At 47.6% G+C, this 15,704-nt stretch overlaps 1 protein-coding gene across 3 annotated transcripts in view; it reads right to left on the bottom strand.

Annotated features, from left to right (window-relative positions):
* rptor (regulatory-associated protein of TOR) overlaps nt 1-15,704 on the bottom strand; it is a 31,004-nt gene that overhangs the window by 5,430 nt on the left and 9,870 nt on the right. For 2 of the 3 annotated variants that reach the window (XM_038016625.2, XM_038016626.2), the window contains exons 9-26: nt 15,204-15,445; nt 14,939-15,013; nt 14,617-14,697; nt 14,342-14,518; nt 13,526-13,688; nt 13,223-13,301; nt 12,654-12,876; nt 12,035-12,140; nt 11,521-11,640; nt 10,443-10,610; nt 9,761-9,884; nt 5,513-5,659; nt 5,323-5,426; nt 3,049-3,135; nt 1,988-2,297; nt 1,327-1,443; nt 1,125-1,253; nt 38-156 (exon numbers count right to left, since the gene is read on the bottom strand). In XM_038016625.2, the coding sequence (XP_037872553.1) occupies nt 90-156; nt 1,125-1,253; nt 1,327-1,443; nt 1,988-2,297; nt 3,049-3,135; nt 5,323-5,426; nt 5,513-5,659; nt 9,761-9,884; nt 10,443-10,610; nt 11,521-11,640; nt 12,035-12,140; nt 12,654-12,876; nt 13,223-13,301; nt 13,526-13,688; nt 14,342-14,518; nt 14,617-14,697; nt 14,939-15,013; nt 15,204-15,445 (2,519 nt within the window). In that variant the 3' untranslated portion in view covers nt 38-89. 3 annotated transcript variants of the gene reach the window in all.

The raw sequence follows: 15,704 nt of genomic DNA, 5'->3' as shown, positions 1-15,704 counted from the left end.
ACTTAGAGGAGTACTGGGTCAAGAGCACGTGGAGTACCTGGGCCGGCGCTCGCCGCGCGGAAGGGCAGCGTGATGCCGTACAGCGAGGGTCACCGGCGCGACTCCGCCACGTACACCGACACCGTGGAGTCCTTGGAGCCCACGCCCATCGCGCACCTGCACAGAGCCGCCGGGGGTCAGTTCAGTACTACCTGCCCTTTTTTTTATTGCCGTGTAAGCAGACGAGCATACGGTCCATACGGAGCATACCTGATAGTGAGTGGTTTCCGTCGCCCATAGACTTCAGCAATGCCAGGGGCAGAGCCAAGCCGCTGCCTACCGCTTAATATTCTCCACAAGCCTCGTTTGAAGAAGGACATGTCATAGCGCTCGGGAAACACCGTGGAGGGGAGCTCATTCCATAGCCGGATGGTACGTGGCAAAAAAGACCTCTGGAAACGCACTGTGGATGACCGCAGAGGCTCCAGGTAGTATGGATGAACTCTACTCCGGTGGCGGGCATTGCGATGGTAAAAACGAGACGTGGGTATCATCTCGAACAATTCTTCAGAGCACTCCCCATGGAACATACGGTACAAAATACAGAGGAAACCGAAGTCCCTCCGCAGACCCAGAGGTTCCAAACGATCCGTAAGAATGCCCTATGGTCGTCTGCCCACCACCACAGCCTAGGCTTGCGGAGAGTGCTCGGCGGTGGGCAGCGGCTTAGGTGAGTTCCTGATTTTGCTGACGTTCATGAGGGACGGTAACCGCTCACCACTAGGTGGGCCATAAGCCCAACTGCTTATAATGGCAATAATAAACAATCAAAGTAGTAAACAAGAGGAGCAGAGGGCGACCCATTTGTGTTCACTTCGACCCCACACCGCCACTATTCGATTGTATTTGACCATATACATTTTACTACACAGAATGCTACATACTGTCAAATTAATGATGAATAATTGTTAACAAGGCATATTTGTGTGTTTAAGTTTACGTAAGTCATGACAAAAAGTGATTATCAAATTGAATTAAGTTTCATGAGAGAGTACTTAGCCCAGTTTCTACTAAGAACGTCACAAAAGTAACTATGTAAATGAGTCCACGATCGCCACGTAAGGCGGCGTGCGGTGGGCGCCCACCTGAGCGGGTGGAAGGCCAGACAGGAGACGGGCCCGATGCGGGGCCCCATGAAGCCCTCGTGGAACTTGATGGTGTTGAGCGCGTTCCCCCGCAGGTCGTACAGGCTGATGCACTGGTTCAGCGAGCCACTGCAACGGGACAGGCGGGTTAGGCGCGGGGCCGGGGGCGGGCGGGGGGTTGGGGGGCGGGCGCGGTACTGACCAGGCCACGAGGTCGCACAGCGGGTGCACGTCCACGGCGGCGAGCGGCCCGGGCGCGCGGATTTCCTCCAGCACGGCCATCTTGCGGGTGTCGTATATACATATCTCGCCGTTCGCGCTGCGTTCAACAACAAATATCAGTTAGGGTTATCGATCTTCGGACAAATCCATTCGTGGGAGCAGTGTTAGAGTGTTTGATGCAAATGTCCTTTTTATTTATTTATTTTTATTGCTTAGATGGGTGGACGAGCTTACAGTCCACCTGGTGTTAAGTGGTTACTGGAGTCCATAGACATCTGCAATGTAAATGCACCACCCAACTTGAGATATAAGTTCTAAAGTATCAGTAAAGTTACAATGACTGCCCCGCACTTTAAACCGAAAATTGTTTCTGCTTCACGACAGAAATAGGTAAAGTGGTGGTACCTACCCGTGCGGACTCACAAGAGGTCCTAGCACCAGTAATTACTCAAATTATAATTTTGCCTATACTCTGCACAAAGTCGAGCGCGTTTCAAGCGGTTGCGCCTGCCGGTAGATGTCAATATAGATAAGTAAATCGAAACTACATTCAGCTCCCTACACGTGCGTGAGTAACTCAATAAGGGACGAGTGTTGTTGAGGCGACAATATACGATGCCTATACACACAAGAGTACGTACCAGCCGGTGACGAGCAGGTCGGCGCGCAGCGAGTGCGCGGCGGCCAGCACGGGCGCGGCGTGGCGGCGCAGGTCGTGCGTGGGCGCCAGGGTGCGCTGGTCCCACAGCCGCACGGCGCCGTCCTGGAAGCCGGCGGCCAGCACGTCGGGGCGCGCGGCCCCCAGCGCGGTGAGGGCGGCGTCCCCGGGCGCGGCCAGGTCGCCCACCCGCAGCTCGCGCCGCGCGTCCCACAGCCGCACGCCGCGCGCGCGCCCGCCCGCCGCCACCCAGCGCCGCGCCGCCACCCAGCGTACCACCGTGCCGCCGCCCACTGCGCACACGTACCCCCCAACACATTGTAATTGAGTGTAGGAAATGAACACCTTTTAAATTGAGTCCTACAGTTCATTTATCTATTAAATCAGTTCTAAAAGATGTTGAACGTGACAACGTCATAAGAAAATACTGATGGAATGGTTTCATTTTTCAATTCTCGCAATTATCGTTGCTATAAACAATTGACACCACATTCACTTTTCACTGAACTTCATACTTGACGACAACATGTAAATGTATTATTGTATAGCAGCTGTCCACACGGATGCATCGCTCACTCAAGTAGGAGAGAGACAGATGTCGAACGCTGCCGAACGCGGAGGCCGATTGTGCCTCTTTGTCGCTCGTTGCGCGCTCTCGTTTGCACTTCAAGCCTTAAATGGAACGCCTCAGAGCGAGGTAACGCCGCATGAGTCATGTTTTTTCGTGCGGGCAGCCGGCTCCATCGAATTATAAGACGTTGTCACGTCAAAACCATTTTTTTTTTTAAAAATAATTCTCATTAGAATTTAGAAATATATATCTTTAACAAATAAAAATTATAGATCAACAAATGAGACCATTACTTTTATTAACTAGACGTGAATTAGCGCCTGACGAAAGGGTTCGATCGGACTCGCTCATTGGACCGTAGGATCACCCTTTCTATAGAGCAAATGTGCCATTAATACATCCGCTGTTCCTCAAATTAATATTTAAAATATTGACTGTTGATATAGAGATGAGTTGATTAAAGTGCCACTTACAGTTGGGGTCGGCCTGTTGCTTGTTTTTGTTCGTCGCTAGTTTGTCTTCGTTCGAGGAGAACTGATCAGAGACCAGTTGAGCTATACCTGGGATAGATTGTGATTACATTGCATTTGTAACGAAAAGATTGCTGCGGCGGTAAAGTTACTGCGAACAAATCACGCCCGGTCATACGGTCACAGATTAGGATTCCCTTTGGTCAGGATTTTTTTTTAAGAGATTTTATGACCTGGTAACTGAGACCTTGAAGTCATGTCTTATTTTCATTTATATTATTCATATTTTTATGAAAAATGATATTATGGAGTGAAATAAAATGAAGATAATTAATTTGAGACACTAATCAACTGGGATGAAATTAAATGAAATGAATTGAGATGAAATATAATCTCAGTAAAATGGTGGTCATTTACTAAGATTTTTTCAGTGGACTTTTTAGAGGATCCCGAGGAGTTACGTCCAGCGGCTTTGTTTCATTTTCCCACATTTGTGCACTTTCACAGATATTAAACAGTTAATAAACTACCATTATTACACATTTAAACCCGAGGAAACACTAAATAGACAAATTATTTTGTCACAACAAATCACACAACTTCACTCCTCGCGTTCCCGCCAAAAAGTCCCTTTGGTCAGCGTATCAGAGACTGACATAGATTATATATCGTGCCTTTAAATATATATAATAATATGGAGTAGGTATAGTAAGCGGCACGTAAGTTGGCAAGGTTTTGGTGTAGTGGGGGTAATGTCGCGCATAGTGCACATTGCAACAAAAAAATGGTCATTTTTATTGCCCGCATATAATTTAATTTAATTTTATTTTATTGTTTATTTGCCATAACTTATTTTTAAGCCTGTGTGTTTTGAAGAACGTTAAAGAAAAGAGAGGAATTCGTGAAGTGTATTAGGTGTTATAAATAAAATACAATTAAAAGTTACTATATAATTAAATTTTAATTGTTAGTAATATACTTAATATTAAAAATTATGTGTCGCCGTCGTCACTATCATTTTCTAATATTGCTACCCCTTGGATTAAATTTATTGTAGCACCTGAGCTGGTGGAAGGAGTTGGCTCCTCATCGTCGACATAACGAAGAGTCGCTGTCGTCACTGGCGTAAATAATAAAACGCTCAGTGACTGAATCTACTATATGGTAATTGGTATTTGGTCCTGGCATTGCAAACAAATTTAAAACAATAACACTCGTAACAAAAACTAAATTTAAACAATAATAACAACTCCAAACAAAAAAAAATATATAAAAAAAGGGTATCCTACAACTTAGTAGGCAAATGTGTAGCCGGGAGCGAACGGAACGCGGACGCGGTGCGGGAGGGGAGGGTCGACTGACGCACCAATCGCGCGCTCGGAACGGTGCTACGTCTTTCCCCGCGTCCCGCTTGACAACCAAAGAGACCTAAAAAATGACTTCTGCGCATCTAACGACTCTTGCCAAGTTACGTGCCGGGGACTATACTTCAGGATGAATAAACAATAAAATACTTAATTGTGTTCTCTGTAATATAATAAGAAAAGAACATTTAAAGCCCTTAATCTCTTTTAAATTTAATAACCAAAATTAAACTGTATTAATGAACTATCCAAACTGAGCTCTCTTTTTATTGAATAACTGACTTCACTACATGAAACTGAAGAAAAACCCTTTTTAAAACCTAAGGAGTTTTAAATAATAAAGGTTTTCGGCTTAATTAGCTACTACGTCACTGAGTCAGTTAATAAGCGCTTTTTTTTTACTGGTTACTGGAGCCCATAGATATCTACAACGTAAATGCGCCTACACATCTTAAGATATAAGTTCTAGTCTTAGTATAGTTACAACGGCTGCCCCAACTCACTTACAAATTACAATACCCCACAATACACTACCCCAAATTACGATACTGCATTTGGCCCCAAATGACGTTACAGGTAAATAAGTTGCGTTTTGTAGTATACGGGACAATGTTGAATGTACTGTGTCCCAGGCGCTAGATTCGTTCTAATACTATACTATGAGTAGTTCTTGTGCTGTGACTCTGAGGAAGGTCGGAGCCCTCTGCAAACGTGCGTTGCAGTCGCGTTCTTTTCATATCAACTTGACCGTAACATGTCTAGGGTGGCAGGTGTCTAGAGGGACAGGTGTTGGGGGAACAGGTGACTGGGGGACAGATGGCTGGGGGGACAGGCGATTGGGGGACAGATGGCTAGGGGGTCAGATGACTGGGGGGACAGGTGGCTGAGGGGACAGGTGGTTGCGGGTACGTACTGTAGATGGGCTGCGCGCGCGGCGGGGTGTACTGCGGCGGGGGGGACACGTCCAGCGCGCGCCACGCGCTCACCAGCGCCGGCTCCGTGCTGCTGCCCGACGGCCTGTGTGGCACCACCACATGTACGGGGACTCTTATACAACGGGTCGCTGAGAGCGGCTACAGGAGCTGACACTTGGGGACCGGTACCTGTAGACTGCCAGGTTGCCGGTGTGCGAGGCCACGGCCAGCAGCGCGTGCTGGTGCTCGTTGAGGTAGGCCAGCGAGGAGATGCGGCCCCACGCCGGGCGCCACGAGCCCACGCACAGCTTGGCCGCCGTGCCCCAGTCCCAGATACTGCGGAGAGCACCACCACGTGGTTAATGTCTACATCTAGGGGCGTTGCGAACCCGCGTACTTCGAAGCAAAGATTCGTTCCGGTTTGTGTGGCGAGACAGCCGGTATGTAATACAGTTGAGCTATGGACAACGATCACGTGGGGTGCGGCATTCATATTAATCCAATATCCAAGCTCCAGAACCAAACGACATCAGGTAGAAAATCATAGAAGTGGCAGCTTTTGGTCTGGCGGATAGAACGTCAGGGGGCGCAGGCCCAACCCTCCGTTGAGCCTTGACCCCAGGTCGACCATGAGCTCTGTCAATAATATTTATTGGAAATAAAAGGTTTGTGTTCCAAAGGACAATGACCACATATGTATGGAATGCCGTCTTATGTTGTTGCACAATAAATCTTTATTTATTATAGACTACGCTTTATATATTATCGAATAAAAGTGTTCGCTTCCCCATAATTAACCGGGTTTTCAAGTAATTAGACCAAAACGGACATAACCTATAAATACCTAGTCAGGTCATAAATTCTGTCACATGTTTAATGTAAAATAATTGAAACAAGTTTATTCATTATGTAACCATTCATATACCAAAATGAACTTAACAAAACATATATTCTTATAACACTAAAGTTTATTCAAAATGACCTCCGTGATTTTGAATACAGGCCTTCAATCTGCGCGGCCAGTCGTCTATCGCAGCACGAACGAGGTCCATGTCAATATCGGCGGCTGCCTTAATCAACGATGTCTTGAGTGACTCCAAATTGGGATGAGGCTTTGAGCACGCCTTTTCCTCCAAGTGTTGCCATATCTTGTAATCTAACGGATTCAAATCTGGACTGGAGGAGGGCTAGTCTTCGTGCCGGATGAAGTCGATTTCACGCGCCCCAGCCAGTCTTGTGTGCTCTTCGCTCTATAAGCTGGCGCCGAATCTTGTTGGAATACCCAGTGCCTGTTATTGAACATGGTATGAGAAACAGGTTCCACAAGGTTCGTCAGGACTGTATTTTGATACACAACTGCATTCATTTTTACAGCTTTCTCACAAAAATGTACCTCTGTTAAGCCCCAATAAGAAACTCCCAACCATACCATGAGCGAGGATGGAAAATGACCTCGTTGGACACGCGGAATACGGTTGCTCGCTTCTTCACTACTGTGTGGGTACACCTTATCATTTTGTTTGTTGTAGCTCTCTTCTACGGTAAAACTTTTTTCATCCGAAAAAAGAATTTCCCGATATTTTTTTCCCGCGTACCGCTTCAACAAAGCGCGGCATCTCTTCAGTCTCAGGTCCATTAGACGAGCATTCAAACGATGTCCTGTTTTTCTTCGATATGCCCGAAGCCCTAAGTCTTCATTTAACACCCTTTTCACCGTGGTTCTGCTTAACCCCATCTGAAGGGCCAACAGTTTCTGCTTACGTTTGGGATTTCTTTGAATTCGCGCCTTCACAGCTTTTATCACTGCTGGAGTCCTAACAGACCGAGGGCAACCACTTCTTGACCTGTCATCTACACTAGAGTCTTCATTGTATAGTTTGATGGTACGATAAACGAATCTTTTGGTTATATTCAAATTTTTCAGTATGTTAAAAATTTGAATTAGCGCGTAACCGCAAAGATGCAACGCAATAACTGCAACACGGTCTTCTTTAAGCGTCCACTCAATATGTAAAAATGAGTAAAATTCTAAAAGTATACATTTTTATTTTCATGAACAATTCGAAATTCGAATTCAATGAACTTTTTTGTGGCCAGCATTCTAAAAGAAAAGTTTTTACTGTGTGACAATACTTATGACCTGACTAGGTAATGTTAAGCCGACTTTTCCTGATTATCAGAGGCTCAAGCATCAGCATGATTACAGAATTACAGAGACTCTAGAGTTCATAAACAAAACATATACACGTCTTAAAACACTTTTAGGTACATAAAAACGTATGGCCGCTTGCTGGGTCACAGCCGCCGGCTCGTCTACGTCGATCGACAATAATATCATATAGCTTGACAGTTGCGTCTGGATGAAACGGAACCAGAAAAAATAATTATTTTAACTTAATAATAAAATCATAATTCAATACGTTGTAAAATATAATATAATATACCTAGTTATTTAACTGGACAAGATTTTGATATCATTTTTGTGATGATTGAGTCTAAAAACTCATGCATGAGTAATCTGTCTAAATAGAGAGAACAAAACGTCATGTCCCGACTTTAATACGAAAATGATGTTGTTGATTTACTATTAATCTTAAAATCATAATTCCCGTCCTGTGCAAAACATTTCTGTAGTGAAATTGATTCTGACTATCAGAATCAATTTCAGCGGGCTGACCTTCGTGCCCGGGGCGTGGCGCGTCCCAGCCCCTGTGTGGTCAGAGCGCGGAGGGCCCAATCTCGGCGGTCCGTGCTGGAGTCATGGTCCAGACGGCTGGCTGATCCTTCGGCCGGTCGTAGGACCCTCGAGGCGATTCGCCCGGTCCTTGTGGATTGGGTGAATCGTGACAGAGGACGCCTCACTTTCCGGCTCACGCAGGTGCTCACTGGGCATGGTTGCTTCGGTGAGTTCCTGCACCGGATCGGAGCCGAGCCGACGGCAGAGTGCCACCATTGTGGTTGCGACTTGGACACGGCGGAGCACACGCTCGTTGCCTGCCCCGCATGGGAGGGGTGGCGCCGTGTCCTCGTCGCAAAAACAGGAAACGACTTGTCGTTGCCGAGTGTCGTGGCATCGATGCTCGGCGACGACGAGTCGTGGAAGGCGATGCTCGACTTCTGCAAGTGCACCATCTCGCAGAAGGAGGCGGCGGGGCGCGTGAGAGACGCACAATCCCGCCGCCGTCGAGCGGGGGCCAGGGAGGCGGATCTCGCCCAAGCCCTGGCCCTTTAAATATTTCGGGTCCCCCTCACATGTCGGTCTGGGGACCGGCGAGGGGGGCCTAAGAAGACGACGTGCAAGCTGCTCTGCACGCGTTTTACGCAAGAGCATCCGGGTGATGGAAGGCCGGCTATCCTCGACTCACGCTGGTTCTGGTCCAGCGGGGTATTCCGTAGGATAGCTCACTCTAACCGGCGCCATCTAGGCGGGCTTCGGATAGCCTGCCGACCGAGAGGGCTGGTGGTCGTGGCGCCGACGACCGCCGGTCCGGCGTCCCGAGGGGGAGGGTGATGGGAGAGATGTGCTCCGCACTAAACGCTTCACTTTCCCCCCTCTGCCTCTTCATGAGTTCTGTCTCATGCGAGGTTTGGACGTTGGTTGTTGAGCGACAGGAGGTTTTAGTCAGTTCGACTCTGACATGCCCCGCCCTCCATCCCCAGTGGAGGGCGGAAGTCCGGCGATTTCCTCCTGACAAAAAAAAATAAAAAAAAAATAAAAGGGAAATTGATTGTAAAAAATTACAAAACTATTTCAATGTTATTTTGATTCTGCAAGATGCAACTTTGTTAGACGACTTTTGGTCATTCTCCTTTCAATGAATTTTAAGATATTTAGTTCGTAACTGTTGGCAGTACTGAATGAAATAACAAATTCAAAGAGAACTCCTTACGTTTATGTGAACCTGGTACTTTGACAAATTCAATTTATTTAGTTAAGCAGATCTAATCATATGTAACCGAACAGATTCGTGTGGTCGCTTTTCATCGACAAATGACCACGGCGCCACAGAAGTTTTCACTTCATAAAGTTACAAGTACGGCACGTCACCACCTCGTCCCTCACATTATTTACCAGCCCCACGGACACATCTTGCATTATTTTTTTTTCGGGCTGGGGGCCTAGCCTCCTACAAGGTCCACGCGTCTAGGGGGGGCGCGGGGTATGTGGGACTCGACGATCTGCAAGGTCTTGGGAGCAGACCGCGGGCCCAAGGAATTTTAGGGCCCTACCCACTAAACGACTCCCCTACATTCTTAGACCCGATGTCCGATCTCCATCCGGGGTCCAAACCCGGTCAGAGTAGGGGGATTCCCGCGGTCAACACTACAACCAGACACGCGGCGCCACCCCGAGGACACCCGACCGACGGGTACCCTTCTTGCATAATCCAACCTTTATGGAAGGTAATCACAGCACGGTTGTGACACATTACGTACCCGAAGTTATCCTTGGAGGCGACGGCCAGATGCTGGTCGTAGGGGTGGAAGAGCACCACGGCGGGCGGCAGCGGGCAGCGCGAGTGGAAGGCCTGCGTCTCCAGCCGGGACACGCGGCACGCGGCTGCACCCACATGCCACATGCATCACGCAATCATCACAGTGTTCGATACGTTTCATACTTTTCAATCGCATTCATAAATGTTTAAATGTTAGACGATGTCTGAAAGTGGCACGTGTGACAGAGAAGTTGAGAAGTGCGCGTTTGGGATTGTATGGACATGTGATGAGACGAAATGAAAATAAGGTTGGTAAGAAAGTTAACTGTGAATGAGGATATTGAGAAAGAGGAAACCTAAGAGGAAATGGATGGATTACGTGAAAGTCGATATGTGTAAGAGAGTGAGCGAAGAAATAGTATATGATAGAGTATGGAAGGAGAAAATATGTTGGGCCGACTCCAGGTGACTGTCAGAAGGGCAGGAGAATGATGATGATGATGATGAGATAAATGTTTAAACAGTAACTCGGGAGTTCGCCTTTTTTTTTATTGCCCTTGCAGACGAGCATACGGAACACCTAATGGTGAGTGGTTATCGTCGCCCATGGACTTCAGCAATGCCAGGGGCAGAGCCAAGCCGCTGCCTACAGATCGCCTCTCGATCTCTGTGAGGGTCGGTACCTCTGGCCTCCCTGCGCAGCTCGCGGTTGCGCGCGAGGGTCCAGCGGCGCTGGTGGTGCTCGCGGCTCTCGCAGTCCGGGCGCGCGGGCTCGGGCCGGGAGAACGCGCCGCCCGCCCACTCCACGAACTCGGTGCTCACTATCGCCTTCTTGCTCGTACATGTCTGACCTGGACAGCGACAACATACAAAATTCAAAATTCAAAATCATTTATTTCAACTTAGATGTCAGTATGACACACTTGTTGAATGTCAAAATACAAATAACAATGTTAACTCTACCACCGGTTCCAAAAAAAGCCACAGTCCTGAGAAGAACCGGCGAAACAAACTCAGCGGGCTTTTTTTTTGTTTTTTTCTCAAATATTTTCTTTTTTTAAATAAATAGAAATATTCACAATAAAAGAAAAAACAAGTCAAAAAAAAATACAATTAAAAAAAAATTAATAATAATGAAAAATGAAAAGGCCAGGAGCGAGCGCCTCATTCCCACGTAGTGCCATCTAGTAAATAATCCTTAACTTTATAATATGCCTTGTTGCACAAACGTTCCTTAACAGTTTTCTTAAATCTATGAACAGGTAGTAGTTGAACGTTTAGTGGGATCTTGTTGAAAAGCTGTACACCCAGCTCCCTAAAAGAGTTGCTTATTTTCTTAATTCGAGCCGCCGGCAACGCAAGCCTATGTTTGTTCCTAGTGTTCACATTGTGCAAATCGCAGACTCTGGGGAATTCTTCAATGTTTTTACGCACGTACAATAAATTTTCAATACCATAGAGAGGTGCCAGTTAATGAAGATGTTTTACTGGTGGTAGGACCTCTGGTAAGTCCGCGGGTGGGTACCACCACCCTGCCTGTTTCTGCCGTGAAGGAGTAATGCGTTTCGGTTTGAAGGGTGGGGTAGCCGTTGTAACTATACTTGAGACCTTAGAACTTATATCTCAAGGTGGGTGGTGCGTTTACGTTGTGGATGTCTATGGGCTCCAGTAATCACTTAACACCAGGTGGGCTCTGAGCGCGTCCACCCATCTAAGCAATAAAAAAAAAAGATGTAGACACATCATGGAGGGTAAACTTACTAGAATTAGATGAGAGTGAATCTTTGTGCCGTTCTCGGTCCCCTCCAGAGTCGCGGTCTCTGTTCGCAACAGACTCCTCGGATATGGTGTGTGGCAGCCCCGACTTGCCGCGACGATGGCCTGCAAATCCAATAAATGCTATAATATTGTTACGCCGGTAAGAGTAACACCATCTATTGACAGATAGCGGAAACTACGACTAAAGACATGTAGAATATTCTCGATAATTCTAGGGATGAGGTATCATCGGCTATAAAAGCGTTGTAGAGATGGCACGCAGTCAGTCAGTAATCGGAACTACTCGAAGCGAAACAGCGAACGGATTACCTGAAGCGAAGCGGAACAAGCGAATTGAGAGTTTTAAAGTGTTGGTTGACTGTTTTAAAGTGTTTTAAGTGTTGAATACAGTTTTTAGTTGTACTTTGGTGAAATTTTTATTTATCCCGAACCCCAGCGCGTAACAATATAATAGTGAGTTATATAGAGGTTCGCTAGTGTGTGTAGGTGCACGCACCGTGTCCGGGCAGGGTCCGGGCGTGCTCGTGGTGGCGGGTCCCGGGCGAGGGCGGCAGGCTGGCGGAGTTCCGCGCGGGTTCCGCCACGCTGTCCACTTGGGCGCTCTGTTGACAATTCTAATTTTATAAAACTCATTTATCATTATATTTGTCCGCAAAGAATTCCGAAAAAAAAAAAATTCGATTAAAACAAAAAAAAAATCAGATTCTTACTTTGTTCCACCTTAACAAATAGGTTAATTTTAATTTTAATTTATGATCACATAATAATAATTATTTTTTTATAGCCCTTGTAGTGTTGGCAGACGAGAGTACGGCTCACCTGATGGTGAATGGTTACCATCACCCGTAGACTTCAGCAATGCCAGGGGTAAAGCCATGCCGCTGCCTACTATTTCTTTGTTGCACAGTTATTATATGTAAGCTCTATGTAGGCGGTGTACGTTAGCTTATCGACTCTATACTTCAGTGTTTGGTTGTTTATGCTACAGTATGTAGATATATGTCATTAAGATCAGGGTCCGTCCCCCATGTGTTTTTTTGCCATTTGCTTCATTGCTACATTATAAGACTGCACCGTATTAATTTTATGGCAAACGTCTGGAGCGAGAGGCTGACCTGGTTCGAGATGTAATTGAGGATGTCAGTGGCCATCTGCGCGACCCTGGGGTGCGGCTCCCGGGCCATGGCGCACAGCGTGGAGAACAGCCGGACCGGCACGGAGCCGAACCCGATGGCCGGCAGCGAGTAGTGGGGGGGCCGGGACCGACCTCCCGCCGCGCCCCCGCCGCCCCCCGCCAGCGCCTCCTGCCCCGCCTCCACGCGCCCGGACGGGCCACCCCTGTGCATATTAGGTATTTAGGTGAATTGGGTTATTAAGTGGTACATTTTTGAAATAAGTTTTAATTTTACCTGGTGGTAGGCCTTCTTGTGAGTCCGCTCGGGTAGGTACCACCACCCTGCCTATTTCTGCCGTGAAGCAGTAATGCGTTTCAGTTTGAAGGGCGGGGCAGCCGTTGTTACTATACTGAGACCTTACTTATATCTCAAGGTGGGTGGCGCATTTACGTTGTTGATGTCTTTGGGCTCCAGTAACTATTTAACAACCAGCTGGGTTGTGAGTTCGTCCACCCAGATAAGCAATAAAAAAATATAAAAAATTGTGCAATCTTCATATTAATTCTTACCTATCATTTCTTCTGACCCGTTCTTGTATGTAAACAGCGATGAAGTGTTGTTCAAATATTAACACCAGCCACTGTAATGCTGTAAAAAATAATTATTATTATAAAACTGTAGACTCAAACCTCTTCAAATCAAATAGAGAAGTTCTATTTGATTTAGAAATCTATACTAATATTATAAAGAGGAAAGATTTGTTTGTTTGTATTGAATAAGCTCCGGAACTACTGAATCGATTTGGAAAATTCTTTCACTGTTTGTAAGTTATACTATTCCCGAGTGACATAGGCAGACACGCGGGTACGTACCGGCCAGTATCTCTGCGCGCACGAGCGGGCTGGCGTCGAGCGGCAGGCGCGCGGCCAGCTGCACGCCCACCTGCAGGTCCAGCGCGTTGGCCTGCTCGCAGCGCCCGGCGCCGCCGCACCACCACACGAACGAGCCCAGCGCGAAGGCGCACGCCGCGCGGACCTGCCGCCGCAACATCGTCACATCAACTATTCTTTTTTTTTATTGCTTAAATGGGTGGACGAACTCACAGCCCAGCTGGTTGTTAAGTGGTTACTGGAGCCTATAGACATCTACAACGTAAATGCGCCACCCACCTTGAGATATGAGTTCTAAGGTTTCAAGTATAGTTACAATGGCTGCTCCACCCTTCAAACCGAAACGCATTACTGCTTCACAACAGAAATAGGCAGGGCGGTGGTACTTACTACCACCAGTAAATAAAACCAGTAATTACCACCAATAAAGTTCTTTTAAAACTTAATAAAGCCCCTTAATAAAACTTAATAAAAAAATAAAAATAAACTAATAGAAGGTAAAGAGAAATCGCTTACAGAGTCGAAAATGTTGCTGACAAACGAGCACGACTTGTAAAGCGTACAAAAGCACGTCGCGAGTTAGTACGCTTTACATTACAGGCCGACGAATATGAATATAAGCAAGCAATACTAGGACCCCGTCACAGTAGCACTGAAACTATTCATGTGATGTTTATAAGCCTTGTCAACCTTGTTCGTCACGTGGGCCGTGGGCTCGTCTACCCGGGCACACAATAGTGTAGGAGCATGGACAGCTGCTCCGTGACGGCCCCCTCGAGGGGGGTAACGTATCAGTACCTCAGGCTCAGAATGCTCAAGGAGCGGGAACAGTTTCTCGTGCGCGAGATCTCTGACTCCCGTCCATCGCGCCGCCTCGAACCCGCGCCACAGCCGGCCCAGGCTGATGCAGATCCACTGGGCCAGTACCGGCTCCCTGTCGCCGAGCTGCTCGAGGCATATCGATATCATTGAGCCCTGCCAATCGAAATTTTCATTTAGTTTCATTTCTTACGTACGTCTTGCAGCAGCTGACCGTAGATACACAACACATGCGATGCGGTCCGAGGGCTCACCTGCAGCGCGGCCTCCTGCCCCGCCGGGTAGCCGTCCACGATGCCAGCCAGCACGTAGGCGGCCAGGGTGCGGTGCTCGCTCTGCAGAAACGGAACTATTTCAATGGAAGATGATCCTGATTGAATGCTACGTGCATGGCCCTAGTGTCGCAGGCTATAAGATTGAAACAATTGGAAAGTGTAGTCCACGGGCTCTGATAGACAATCAATCCCATATGAACTATAAGCTCGTCTATCAATTTAGTGTATAGTGTACTTTTCAATCCCATTGTCTTGCGTACCCTCCCCCCCGCGCGGCGTGCACCTTGCTGCGGGTACTTACGTCGACTGTAGGGTCTTGCAGTACGGACAGGAAGTACGTGTGCCCTTTAGCGTTGACTAGGTCCGCTTGACAGCTCTGAAACAATTAATGATTAATTAAGTACAATTAAGAAATACCATTTCGTTTCGTTCTGCACTCAAAATATGTGTAAAAGCATTAATACCGTTTAATTTGCATTTACACTATTTGATTCGCTGAAATTGCCAGCACTTGTTTTTTTGGCCGAGGGAATATAAAATGAACGAAATGTATAAGTAATACAAACCGGATCGACCGCGATGATCCTGGCCCAGATGTAGACCATGGAGGCGCGCAGCACCGGCGCGGAGGCCTGCAGCAGCTTGAGCATGTAGGGGAATATCCCGACGGCCAGCATGGCGCGCACCGCCCACGCGCCCAGCGCCAGGAACCGGCACAGCAGCTGCAGCGCGCGCACCCGGTGCAGCGTGCTCAGCAGCACCTGCAGCACCATCGGCAGCTGCTCCGGCACGCCGCGCCCGCCGCACCCTGCAGCGCACTCTCCCTCACTCTCTCTCTCGCTCCCTCTCCCTCCCTCCCCTAAACTACACTATACCAGTCATAGACAACGGCCTGGCTATTGCTGACCATGAGCACCGGTAACCACTCACCATCAAGTGAGCCGTATTATACTCGCTTGCGGTATTATTTTGGGATTGTTTACAGGCCCCGCAGGCCGGCCCGCCCCCGCGAGCTGCTGTCCATGCGCTACCAAGTGCTGCCGGTTACCACGGTTTCTAGTAAGCAC

Source organism: Bombyx mori, chromosome 17 (genome assembly GCF_030269925.1).
Source record: "Bombyx mori chromosome 17, ASM3026992v2".
Classification (NCBI taxonomy): domain Eukaryota; kingdom Metazoa; phylum Arthropoda; class Insecta; order Lepidoptera; family Bombycidae; genus Bombyx; species Bombyx mori.
Note: the sequence above shows the minus strand (reverse complement) of the source record. Positions and strands in the feature narration are given on the sequence as shown.